General features: G+C 44.3%; 1 protein-coding gene across 2 annotated transcripts in view; it reads right to left on the bottom strand.

Annotated features, from left to right (window-relative positions):
- Nucleotides 1-13,117, bottom strand: part of LOC147023373 (intermembrane lipid transfer protein VPS13C-like) — a 52,011-nt gene extending 38,894 nt beyond the window's left edge. For both annotated transcript variants that reach the window (XM_085888720.1, XM_085888719.1), the window contains exons 1-6: nt 12,956-13,117; nt 6,700-6,953; nt 6,449-6,605; nt 6,212-6,355; nt 1,118-1,199; nt 85-154 (exon numbers count right to left, since the gene is read on the bottom strand). In XM_085888720.1, coding sequence (XP_085744846.1) covers nt 85-154; nt 1,118-1,199; nt 6,212-6,355; nt 6,449-6,605; nt 6,700-6,953; nt 12,956-13,102 — 854 coding nt within the window. In that variant the 5' untranslated portion in view covers nt 13,103-13,117. The remainder of the gene's footprint in view (nt 1-84; nt 155-1,117; nt 1,200-6,211; nt 6,356-6,448; nt 6,606-6,699; nt 6,954-12,955) is intronic.
- Between the last annotated feature and the right edge of the window lie 36 nt (nt 13,118-13,153).

The following is a 13,153-nucleotide window of genomic DNA, read 5'->3' as shown; positions in this document are numbered from 1 at the left end:
AAATGGCAAGATGAGGAGAGAATGGAAACGTTGATGGAGTCACATTCTGAGGCATTGTGGGGGGGGGGGGGAGTGGCACCAAACCTGATTTGCATGATGGAACTGTATTCATTGCACTTCACGACAGCACTCATGTCCACAAATGATTTCGGAACTGAAACAAAAACGTGGGTGCAGAGGTAAGTGTGGAACCAACTTCCTCCATCTGTTCAACCTCATTCTTCCCTCCAATGCTTCAAAACAGCTATTCTCCACAATTTCAGGTGATCCTCCCTCCATACCCATGATCTTTTTACTTTCAACCTTCCCCAAGCCAACTGAGCTTATATTTCCAGGTTACCACCCACTCCCTCATATTTTTGTTTGTTTGTTCTGTTTGTGTTTCTTCTCCACTTTTCCCTTCCACTTCCATGATTGAGAGTTTGCACCTGTATCCAGCTGGTTCACCCAGTGTCCTCCCCCCCTACTCTAATTCTTCCCCATGTCTTTTCTTCCTCAAGTCTCTCTTTGTTTTGTCCCTTTACCCTGTTTGTAAGCCCCCTCACTTTTCCACTGTTCTTCAGCTCTTCTACCAAAGGTTGGCAGAGGTTATGTTTTCACGCCTGTCTATCTGTCCATGAGCAGGATATCTCAAAAAGTTGCAGACACATTCGGACAAAATTTGAGCAGGTTGGGTGTGTGACAAAGATGAATCGATTTGACTTTGGTGAAGATACGGATAAGAGAATCTTTCGATTTTGAGATGATTCATTACCGTTGAGAGATGGGCCAAAAACAATATATAACATGACATCTCAAAACTTTTTGGACGTGTTATGACAAAACTTCGTGGATGAGTTGGTGAGGTAACAAGAACAAGCCGATTATATTTTAGTTCAGGTCTGAATCCAGATTCGGCCCATCAGTGGGATCCAAAACTTAAACTGATCAGCCTGGTGGAGCCTTCTAACTTTTCATGAGCCGAAGCTATGCACACAAAAAAATAAAGTGAAAAACACACATCGAAGGGTTCATTCGACCTCGATTTATGAAAAGTACATTGTGAAAAGCAATATAGAAGCATTCACAAGTTTTGAATTGTAGTGAGCAAGTTTTGTGAATGAAAGCAACAACACACCCGAATCAAGGGCAATAGACTTGGGTGGTGCAAGTGGATTGAACACGGTGGAGAAAATGGCTCCAGGGAGCTGGTTATCAACCTTAAAAGTGTCAAAAACAAGCAAAAACATTTTCATGTGTGAGAACAATCAGAAACATTGCATGTCAACTGAAAAATAGTGGGTCAAATCAAGAACATACAGCATAAAACCAGAGTTGGTGTCAAAGCCACCCAATGCTCGCCTGTTTATACATTTATCGTTTTTAAGACGAGTCGAATAATGAATATTTTTTATAATTCTCTAACAATTTTTTTTTTGGGGGGGGGGGGTGTTGGAAATCACTTAAAACATGTAGAAATGCAAAAAATATTTTTTTTTCTCTAACAATTTTTTTTTTTGGGGGGGGGGTTGGAAATCACTTAAAGCATGTAGAAATGCAAAAAAAAACTTTTTCTCTAACAATTTTTTTGGGGGGGGGGAGACCACGTCCAAAATCTAATGGCATGATCCTTGGACCATACCTAACCCCCTCACCAAGTTTCGTCGAAATCCTAATCACTTAAAACATGTAGAAATGCAAAAAAAAGAAATCGAAATTTTATTGAAAAAAAAGTTGCAAAAACATTTTTTTTCTCTAACAATTTGGGGGGGGGGGGGTTGGAAATCACTTAAAACATGTAATAATGCAAAAAAAAAAATTTTTTTTCCTCAATTTTTTTTGGGGGGAGGGTTGGAAATCACTTAAAACATGTTGAAATGCAAAACAAAATTTCTAACAATTTTTTTGGGGGGGGGGACCAAGTCCAAAATCTAATGGCATGATCCTTGGATCATACCTAACCCCCCCCCCACCAAGTTTCGTCGAAGAGTTTTTCCATAATACAAAAAATTTAACATTTTCACGCTCACGCTCACGCCGGTGGTATCGCTATAGCTCTGTTCTTTGAACAGGCGAGCTAAAAATTTGGAATATGAAAGGATATGCAACACAACCTATAAGGCACCAGTTACGTACTGTAGAGTGTATGGAAAAATAGAAGAATTTCTGAATCGCTTTACACTATCATTGCCCTTTTCCTCACCTCATTTTTATCCTAATCTCCTTTCCTCTGTCTAGTGCTCTTCACAAATTACTCAACACCCCCTTCCCTCCATGATCCAATGACATTAATATTTACTAGCCGAAACCCCGTGACAGACGGATTCCGTTCCATGAGCCCAATATGACAACCAGTGGCGTCTCTTGCAAGAGCCAGTCGATGTACTCCATGGCCTTACCTAATGAGGCCTACAAAACGTCCTTGTACACGACATTTTTGGTGTACACTACTTGTGAAGAAGTCCCCTGATTTGTGCACGTGTCTACTTTGACGTACAAACACCGTGTCAAAACTTCTCAGGTCACAGTATCGAGAAAAACGTGACGCAACCGCGAGGAGGAACACAAAATTGGTCCTTCAGTATTAATATATAGAAGATACAGTTTCTTGTTACATTTTTTGTGTCAAATTCACATTCTGAGGTAGTCAGCATGTGCAGAAGAGGGTTTTACATTGCAGACACTATTTTCGAGGAGTGGAATTACACCTCTCAGCGGTGACGGTCTGTCGACGACAGACATAATGACGTCAGCAAATGACCGATGATGTCATGACATCCTTACGCCTCTCAGCAGTGACGTCACACGTTGCCATGTAAACAAATGTAAAACGAAAAGTGTTTATTCTGCTTCAAAGTTGAAGTTTGACTATTGCCACTATGTGCGATGCACTCTTACAGGTACGAAGTTTCTTTCAGTCCAGGTCACAGTACCGAGAAAAACGTGACGCGACCGCTAGGAGGAGCACAAAATTGGTCCTCCAGAATTAATATATAGATTGGGTTTCTATGCAATTTTACTTGTCCCTAATCCCTGTACCAATCCAAGTTTGGAAGTCATAAATAAATATTACAAACTTGCAGATACTCCCGTCAAGAAAGGGTAATTGAATGGTATTGATTTTTATAAGATGGAAGGCCCATAGAACAAACAACAGTAATTCCGTGATGGAATGGCGTTGGAAGTGGCACCCAACAAAATGCAGTGACATTATCCAGCATGGCAAATACTTCGATAAAAGTCTACTTTCGATTGGGCTGAAAGGAATAAATATAGAAGCTGCAAGTAAATTTGGATGGCTTGAGAAGAATTGGAAGATATTGTTTCCTGATGATGTCTGAAACGGTGAGAGAGAATATTGGAAACAAAAAAGACATATACACATATATAAAGAAATATACATCTATCTATAATTCCAGCAATCTCTGTGTGTGTGTGTCTGTGACCGCTGTTTCTCGACAACCGCCGGTCCGATCTAATTGAAACTAGCCAGATATATTGCCGGGGACCTGAGGATGTGCCTTTTCAAGGTTTTATATTAATCAGACAAGCGTTTCCCAAGTTATGGCCATTTATTTACCAAACCAATGACAATATACGTTGTTGCGTGGGCATGGCCGATGGGGAAGGGAAGCTCAGCTGCGTTCTCCGTTATGGGTTACAACGTACGGACTTCCGGAGAGTGATGACTTCGTGTATTCTAATAATTTCTCGATTTCTTATGCGCATTTATAGATAAACACAATGCCCCAAGTTATGATCGTTTTCATATCAGACTGTGCATAAATTTCGTTAACATCAGAGTGCGAGTATGCTCCGAAGCAGGAAGTAAATTATTTTTTTGCACGTTTTTTTTTCGTGTATTCTAACAATTTCTCGATTAGTTATGCGCGTTTATAGATAAACACAATGCCCCAAGTTATGATTGTTTTCATATTAGACGGTGCATAAATTTGGGTAACATCAGAGTGCTGGTATGCTCCGAAGCAGGAAGTAAATTATTTTTTGCACGTTTTTTTTTTCTCCTCTTTCCTCTTCTCTTTGTGTTTTTCCTTGCGATAAAAGGCAAAATACGTTGGCGCTAATTGAATAATTGGCCATTAAAACTAAATTGCGAATAATCGTAACTGCCATATGTGAACTTCCGGACAGTGAGGACTTCACTTCCGGATAGTGACGATTACTGTATTCTTTCTCGATTCTTTCTTTCTCGATTTCTGTACTTTCTCGATTTTCTTAAACCCAATACCCCAATCCAGTCAGTGACGATTACTGTATTCTTTCTCGATTCTTTTTTTCTCGATTTCTGTACTTTCTCGATTTCTTTCTCGATTTTCTAAAACCCAATACCCCAATCCAGGAGAGTCAATGGTCAATGGCAGCGAATGTCATGGCTAGCAAAGACAGGGAGGTAAACTTGGTTTTAATTTGCTTTTTAAGTAACTCTGTGTGTGTAAATATCACAGCAGTTGTTACTTCAATGCAAGCGATAATTTGTGGATTGCATGTGAACATTCCATATGGGCACGCACTACTTCCGCATAGTGATGACTTACTGTATTCTAATAATTTCTCGATTTCTTATGCGCATTTATAGATAAACACAATGCCCCAATCCAGTCGTTGTTTACGAGAGCGAAGGAATGGTCTGTGTGGTTGTTGTTTCTGGCACGCGGTTTGAAAGTTTTTTGTTTTGTTTTGCTTGCACCTACGGGCACGCACCTACGGGCATGCACTAGTATATACAAATATATGTTGTGTTGTTCGTCTTTCGGCTGCTCCCGTTAGGGGTCGCCACAGCGGATCATCCGTTATGATCCACATACTGATTTGGCATAGGTTTTACACCGGATACCCTTCCTGACGCAACCCTGGTCGCCTCTTACGACACAGGAATAAGGATTGGGTTTTGCCATGATTCCAGGCTGCCCTACACCCTCTCATGGCACGGCCCAGCACAGATCGCCCGTCCTCAAGCGATCCTCCAACCCAAGCCTCCGAGTAGCCGGATTACAGGCGCACGCCACTACGCCCGATATATACAAATATATATATATATATATATATATATATATATATATATATATATATATATATATATATGCATCTCCGTTTGATATTTAACTGATGTTGACCATGTAATTTTGGTCTGCTTGACAGAGTCGCCAGGTCGAGGCCTCCGGATTGGAGTCGATGCTTTGATGTCGGACTATGTCCAATGGAGATCGGGGGAGTGCTCATCACACTCCACATGTTTTGATATGTATAAAGTAATAAGAGATGGAAATCATACAACGTATAATTAGAGAAGTGTCTGTTTATGTTTATTTTCAATGCATTTCAAAACCGCTGGATGGAATGAATTGACAACTGGGTGTTGTACTCAGGTGGGCGAGAGGGTTTTTGGTGATTAAAATAAAAAAAATTAATACCCTCGGTTTCAGAGTTGGGAGGGATTTTGGTGACTAAAATGAAAAATTAATACCCTTAGGGTTTCATTAACACACACATTCTCTCCATGTAAATGTGTATTGTATCATGCCATCTGGTAGAAGCCTGTATTTCAAGTTATCTATATATTACTAAAATTATCATCTTGTATGTATGTATGTTCCCGAAATACAGCCAAAACGGTACAAGATAGTGTAAAAAATTTAGGGCCATCTTACTCACCATTCTCCTGCGGTGTGCAGTATCAAGTTTCGTTCAAATCGGGCAACGAAAAAAATTATTAAAAAATCAATTCCCAATTCAGTCAAGTACTCTTCGAGAGTATTTGATCAATGCAAACAACCTCAGCGGTATAGTTCACTGGAGCTATCTTTTATTTTTTTCTTGAAATGATTTATTTAAAAATCTCAAACATTTAGTATAGACAAAGAACAATTTATTTTAAGCATAAAATAAACATCGCCATTTTGATCTAATACTTCGGTGTTCATCAATAACTAAAATTGTGTTTCAACGCGTGCTTCGTTGAACGATGACTCCTGAGGTAAGTGCTCAAATTTTCTTCAACTTCAAGTTTGACCACTAAATAATATTGAATTTTTGTGTCTTTCTTTTTTTCATCAACCGCTGTCACAAGGGGAACCCAACGGGTTCACGGGTCGTCTTGTAAATCCTAAAAGTGACAGAATTAACAGACGGGTTCTTTGCTGGTCACGAAAAATAGAAGAGAACACGACACTCCTCCCCGAACAACAGATATAGATTCTATAACATGTCATACCTGCAACCTGAACAACTTCACTTCGAGGCTGCGTTGGTGGCTCCAAGCTTGATAAGTCATGCTGAAGGCTGGTATGAAACTACGTCGCACTGGGCAGGAATATGGACGCAAACAGCGGCCTATGCCATCTGTGCTCAATTCAAACTGCTCACAATATAAAAAATATATGTGTATTACTTACTGCACAGAGCAAAAACACGAGTACCAACCATTACAAAGTAAGCAATTGTACAGCACCTCAAATCCGGAACCAGCAGAAAAGCGCTTCACGCCTTTTGTTTCTTTATCAATTTTATCTTCAGTTGGGTGTTTGTATTCCTTCTCTAGCTGAATGGAGAGATTCAGCTTTAAGGGCTTCCAGCGATGGCGTTTTTCTTCCCAGATGATTCCAGAACTGAAGCCATGTTGAATTGAACAACAAAAAACAATATTAGAGATGTCAGAAATTAATGATTCAAATCTAAAAGTGGTAAAGAAAAACACTGTACCTGGTGAAAGACATGAAAGCAATCTCTTGCTTCATGTTGGAATTTACGAGGGACACGGTCATTTCATTGAGCGCTATGTCTATTTTCTGCAGGAATTCACCCTCGCTGCCAGCCCCGAGGCCCAAGCCCTGGTCCCGTGCACGTGCCACCACAGCTACATCTGATGTCAGCACAAACACCCGCTGCATGCCATCAAGGAAGCAAGCCCAGCGCAGGGGTGCTTGAACATCCACTGGAAGCACTCCATCACCATTCTGGGACATGAGACACCAAGAAAAACAAGCTTCGTGTTTGGTATTCACTGTACAGGTTGTAACCCTTTGAATCCTGAGCTCCTTGGACTTTCGGCTTCCCCACCCTGGAATCCCTGGAGAAAAATCCGGCCACTCGTATATATGGTTTCAATAGTGGCCCGAAAACTGGCCGTTCGGTTGTATGGATGTTTGAATAGCGGCTGGTAAAATGTCCGCTTGGGTTGAAAGGGTAAAAAATTAAAAAGAAAAGCTTCAGAAAAATAGACAATCTTTTTGAAGTGATCCTCCAGCTTGGCATTGGTGAATGTATCCAGTCTTGTGCTTTAGCTTAAGTGAAGCGACTTGAATAAACGGAAAATAGAATATAGGCTGATCAGCTTTCTGGAGATATATCATTGTGAGTGATTTAGAAATGGTTATGGGTAAGTTGGTAATTGTGCATTGTCCAACCATTTGTCTTTGCTAACATTTTAAGTTTCTCCAAAACAGGTGAGCTCTTTAAGCCGTATCAATATGTGTCCAAAATATGTCATTTTAAACGGGTCAGAATGGAATAAGAAAGGGTTAGGTTAGGAATGGGAGCATGCGCTGGAGCAGCGCGTCACTGCGTCCGTTTTCCGTCAGTACTCCAGGGGCCTCTGTCTGACCATCCCCCAGGCAGATGCCAGAGCCATTCCCATCTCCTTGAGATCCCGATCAACGTGCTGCAACCACGAGGCACGTGGTCGTTCCATTGGCCATCTCCACTCATGAGGCTTCCTCAATGAGAGAATCTGGTGAGCAGGTTCAGTGTCAGGAAAACGAGCCACATGTCCATGCAGGTAACAAATCTCATTTGAGTCTCTCTCAGCATCCACTCGTTAGACACAATGTCTGACCAACGATAGCCAAGGCTTCTCCCAAGTGACCTGGTACCGAAGGAGTTGTCTTCATCAAACATTCTTGGTCAAAGTTCAAATCTCACATCCGTAGAGCAAGAATGGAACCAAGAAGGACTTGAACACTTGGACCTTCGTCCTCTGGCATAGATACTGAAAGTGCCACACCCCATGATCCAGTGAATCCATGACTCCCCAGGCCCCGACCCAGACATCTATTGACCTCTGGCTCACAATCTGCAGAGACATGAATATCACTGCCAAGGGAAGTGAATCTCTCTGTGACCTCAACATCCTCACCACAAACAGGTACAGACAAGATGGCAGCATCCAAGATGCCACTAAAGCCTGGATCTTTGTTTTGACCCAAGAAACCAGTAGTCCAAGGGGCTCTGATTCTTCATTCAGTGCCTCGAGGGCCCCTATAAGGACATCCAGTGTTTCCACAAGGATGACTGCATCATCTGCAAAATCAAGGTCAGAGATCTTGACATTCCTAAGCGATGCACCGCAACTTGACCTCTCTGACATATTAACCAAAATCTAGTCCATGCAAGTGTTGAAGAATGTGAGGGCCAATACACACCCCTGACTAATTCCAATCATGACTGGAAATAAGTCGGAGATGGAACCACCACACCAAACAGCACTCTCTGGACCAGTATAGTTCAGAAATCAGATCGATCAACTTCGGTGATACCCCGTGAAGACCGATAATCCTCCAGAGAGCATCCCGTTTCACTGAATCGAATGCTTTGCGGAGATCAACATAGACTACGAGCAGCCCCTGCTGAAGCTCTCGTCTGCATTCGGTGAGGACCCGGAGAGCAAGGACACAGTCAATCATTGACTTCTTTGGTGTAAAGCTCGACTTCTCTGGGTGCTGATGCTCAGGAAGATTGTGGCGAACCCTATGAAGAATTATCCCAGCAAGACCTTGCCCGGCACAGAGAGTAACATCACCCATCGGTAGTTGTTGCAGTCCTGGTGATCAGCCTTCCTTTTCCAGAGAGGAACAACAAGGCTCCTCTTTCAGTCAGTTTGGATGATGACTGTGCTCCAAACAGAGTGCAGAACTACATGCAATGACAACAGTACAGCATTTCCACCAGCCTTAAGAAGTTCAGCATGGATGCCACAGATCCCTGGGGCTTTACGCTCTTTCAACTGGTTCATTGCAGCTTGTGTTTCCACAAACGACGGTGGTACACAGTTGATTGGAGGGTCAGCAATGGGGATAGTTGTACCCCTGACATCCAACTCAAGTCAGTGGGTCAGCCTGGTACAGTTGCTCAAAGTAACTGGCACAGCGGGCCTTGACTTCGGATTCCTCTGTCAAGAGACCTCCACGCTCCGCTATAACTGCAGTACACCAAGGTATGGGCTTGGAGGAACGCAATGTGCGAATTCCTCTGTAAGTAAGATGAAAATCACCAGTCCAAGGTGATGCTCTACCCCTTCACAGATTCCTCGCAATTGGCCTTCTTATCCACCCTCAGTGCACGTACAGTTTTACGCCTCAGCTCCCTAAACAGCACAGATCTGCCATTAAGCCGAGCCCTGTGACTGGTCAATGGTATTCAGTGTCCCTTAGGAGACAAATTTCGTCTTCGCCGGAAAGTGGGTTCCAAGACATCTGCCGGCAACATCAAGGATGGTATTCCTGAAGGCACTCCACAACTCTTCAGTATTCACCACAGCACCCCCCTCCCCCCCCTCCCCCCCCCAAATCCCCACTCAGCTTGTTCACAAACTCCTCAGCTACCCTCTTATCCCTGAGTTTGTCAACATCCAGCCTAGGCTGGGATGGCACCATTCTCATGGGTTTAAGCTACAACCTCAGAGATGCCACAACAAGCCTGTGGTCGGTATTGAGGAATTGGGCACTCCGGTCGACCCTACAGTTCTGAATCATCCTCTAGTGAACATCACTGAGCACATGGTCAATCTCCTTTGCCACACCAACAGTATTGGAATACCAAGTCCAGCGATGAGGCTGTGGGCGCTGAAACCATGAAGCAGCCATCCTAAGGAACTTGGTGCTATTCGGTATCACACTTCCAGACCCATGGGAACTGACACGTCTTATCCATCCATCCATTGGGACAATACTCTGTGCAGAGCATTGATGCTGCCGAAGCAGTCTCCTTGGCGATTGGGCACAATCCTGGACGGATCACCACTCCGCCACAGTATACCAGCATGCTGGCACTCATTTTGCTGACCTCGGAAGGATGACAGGCAGAGTTAACCCCACCTGGTATTAATTCAACAGCTAAGCGGGATTTGAACTCAGGACCCTAGGATCCCAAACCCGCCACCCTAACCATCAAGCCAACACCAGGCACATGCCTTATAACCATCCCTATCAATGCCAGTCGATGCATTGAAATCCCCCAAGACCAGAAGAGTATCTTGTCTGGGGGCACTGATGAACCACGGGCTCGAACATGACATAGAATGTGTCCTTCACAGCGAGATCACTCGCCTCATTCGGAGCATGCATATATATATATATATATATATATATATATATATATATATATATATATATATATATATATATATATATATATATATATATATATATATATATATATATACCAAGAAAATGACACCCAAGGAGTGACAAATCCTCAGTCTCATAATATGCTTGTTGACCGGTGTTCTCAATTATCATAGCTGTCAACTTATTGGACACAGCAACAGCAACTCCTTGGGCAAGGTAACCATCAGAGCAACCAGTCATAGAAGGTGTAACCACCTGCCATGAACTCGCCACTATCTGGTCTCTGAACCGTAACGAGTATGTTCAAGCACTGGAGGTTAAATGATTGCAGAGACAGGTGATCATCTTCTCTTGGAGATAGGACATTCCAGCCACCAATCCGAAGGGACCGCCTCAGGTTAACCCGAGGAATAAGAAAAAACAGGTTTAATGGTGATTACTCCATTATGAAGAATGGGATTTTGATTGAAATTTGTGTAAACTTCTTTAGTGAATTACACTGAAGATGTACGAAAAAGGGCCAAGCACAGCTGAACGGCAGACCCAATGGGACATTGTAGTTATTGCTGGGTCCAAGGTTAAAATCCCATATACCAGGTGTTTGGTCATTGTCTATTAATGTCCGTGTAACGAGCCTAAAAGTACACCAAAATAGATCGCCACCTATACTTTTATAATCCTTCTGTACATGTGCCACCGATTGCGTGCATGACAACTAATCACGGTGTACTACATCAACACATGCTGTGCTATAGAGGATTTCATTTTTACATACGAGTTGCGATTCTATCACATGTTGTTAGCATTTTGTTCCAGTTTTCCCTCAGTTTCCATAATTATTTCCAACCAGCAAAGGTACCCGGCATTTCTGGGCAATGCCGGGTCCCTCCTCCCACCCATTACCCTCCCTCATCCCACCCCACCTCCTCCCTCTGGCCTCCCACCCCTTCCTCTCCCTCCTCCTCCTCCTCCTCCCACCACACCCCCTCTCTCCAGACACCCACCCCACCCCTTCTCCTAACGCCTCCAACCCCACATCTCTCCCTCTGGATTCGCACCCCACCCCTTCCCCTCCTTCCGGACTCCCACCCCACCCCTTCCCCTCCTTCCGTACTCCCACCCCTCCTTCCGGACTCCCACCCCACGCCTTCCCCTCCCTCCTTCCGGACTCCCACCCCACCCCTTCCCCTCTTTCCGGACTCCCACCCCACCCCTTCCCCTCCTTCCGGACTCCCACCCCACCCCTTCCCCTCCTTCCTGACTCCCACCCCTGCCTCCGGACTCCCACCCCACCCCTTCCCCTCCCTCCTTCCATTTCCTCTCGCCACACCCCTTCCACTTCCTCCTCCTACCCTCACCCTGACCTCTGAAATTCCACCTCTTCCCCCCAGCCACTCCACCCCACACTCTCCAGACTCCCACCCCACCCTCTCCCTCCCTCCAGACTCCCACCTCACCCCTTCCCCTCCCTCCAGACTCCCACCCCACACTTTTCCCTCCCTCCTTCCATTTCCTCTCACCACACCCCTTCCACTTCCTCCTCCTACCCTCACCCTGACCTCTGAAATCCTACCTCTTCCCCCAGCCACTCCACCCCACACTCTCCAGACTCCCACCCCACCCTCTCCCTCCCTCCAGACTCCCACCCCAACCTCCCCCTCCCTCCAGACTCCCACCTCACCCCTTCCCCTCCCTCCAGACTCCCACCCCACACTTTTCCCTCCCTCCTTCCATTTCCTCTCACCACAACCCTTCCACTTCCTCCTCCTACCCTCACCGTGACCTCTGTAATCCTACCTCTTCCCCCTCCCACTCCACCCCCCCTCTCCAGACTCTCACTCCACCCCTTCCCATCCCCCCTACCATCTCCTCCTAACCCACACCACCATTCCCCTCCCTCCCCCCACAAAGGAGTTTTTGCATCGCAGGGTGTATATTAAAGTGTAGGTGCACATAATACATAAAAACTCCACCACCCACCTTTGGGTGGGTCGAGCTTGCACATTACTTGCTGAAAAATGTATTGTCTCTTTTGTAATAAGACTATAGATGCTTGTGTGTTTTGTGCTTAAAAGGTTCAAGATGGTCTAAAGGGTGAGTTCCAATTGTAGTGAGTGTTTAAGGGGTCGAAACTCTCAAGCATGTAAAAAGGACCTAAAAAGGTCCAAGTGGTTTAAAGCTCAAAATGGTCAAGGGTCCAAGCTGTCTCATCTGTCTGAAAGGAGTAGGGGGTCTTAAAGGTCTTTGGAGTCTTTAAGGTGTTAGGGGTCTTCCCAGTCTTAAAAGTTGTAAAGGGTCTAAAGGGTCTTTGTGTTCTAAAATGACGTGGAGGTGTTAAAGGGTCTTATGGGTCTTTGGGGTTTAAAGGGTCTTCAAGGTATTAGAGGGTCTTCAAAGTCATAAAGGGTCTTATGGATCAAAAGCACAAGCGTCTTCAGGGTCTTTAAAGACTGAAGTGGTGGATGAAAATACCCTTTGGAGAATCCCCAGGTGAGACTTGGTTGACGTGCCAAATTTGGTGGTTGTCGGCCCAGCGGTCTTCGCAAAAACATGGACAGACAAAATTTTTTATTTATTTGATACTATACATATATCTGCTTTGTCAGACTTCATACCTTCAAGGGATCAAGCTCCAGTGTTTTATCTTCACAGCTCAAATGGAGACGCCGATCCTTGCAAGGTTCATCCCACGTATAAAAAACAGCCTGCTCGGGCAGTAGCCATCTCTGCCCTTCACAACCTCTACACACATGTACACACATCTGCTGTTATACTTGCTTACTACCATTAAGAAGTGCAAGTTACACCGTTTT

This window comes from Eptatretus burgeri, chromosome 7 (genome assembly GCF_056783735.1).
Source record: "Eptatretus burgeri isolate ZD-2024b chromosome 7, Ebu_testis_v1, whole genome shotgun sequence".
NCBI classification, from domain to species: Eukaryota; Metazoa; Chordata; class Myxini; order Myxiniformes; family Myxinidae; genus Eptatretus; species Eptatretus burgeri.
This window is presented reverse-complemented; position numbering and strand designations above follow the sequence as displayed.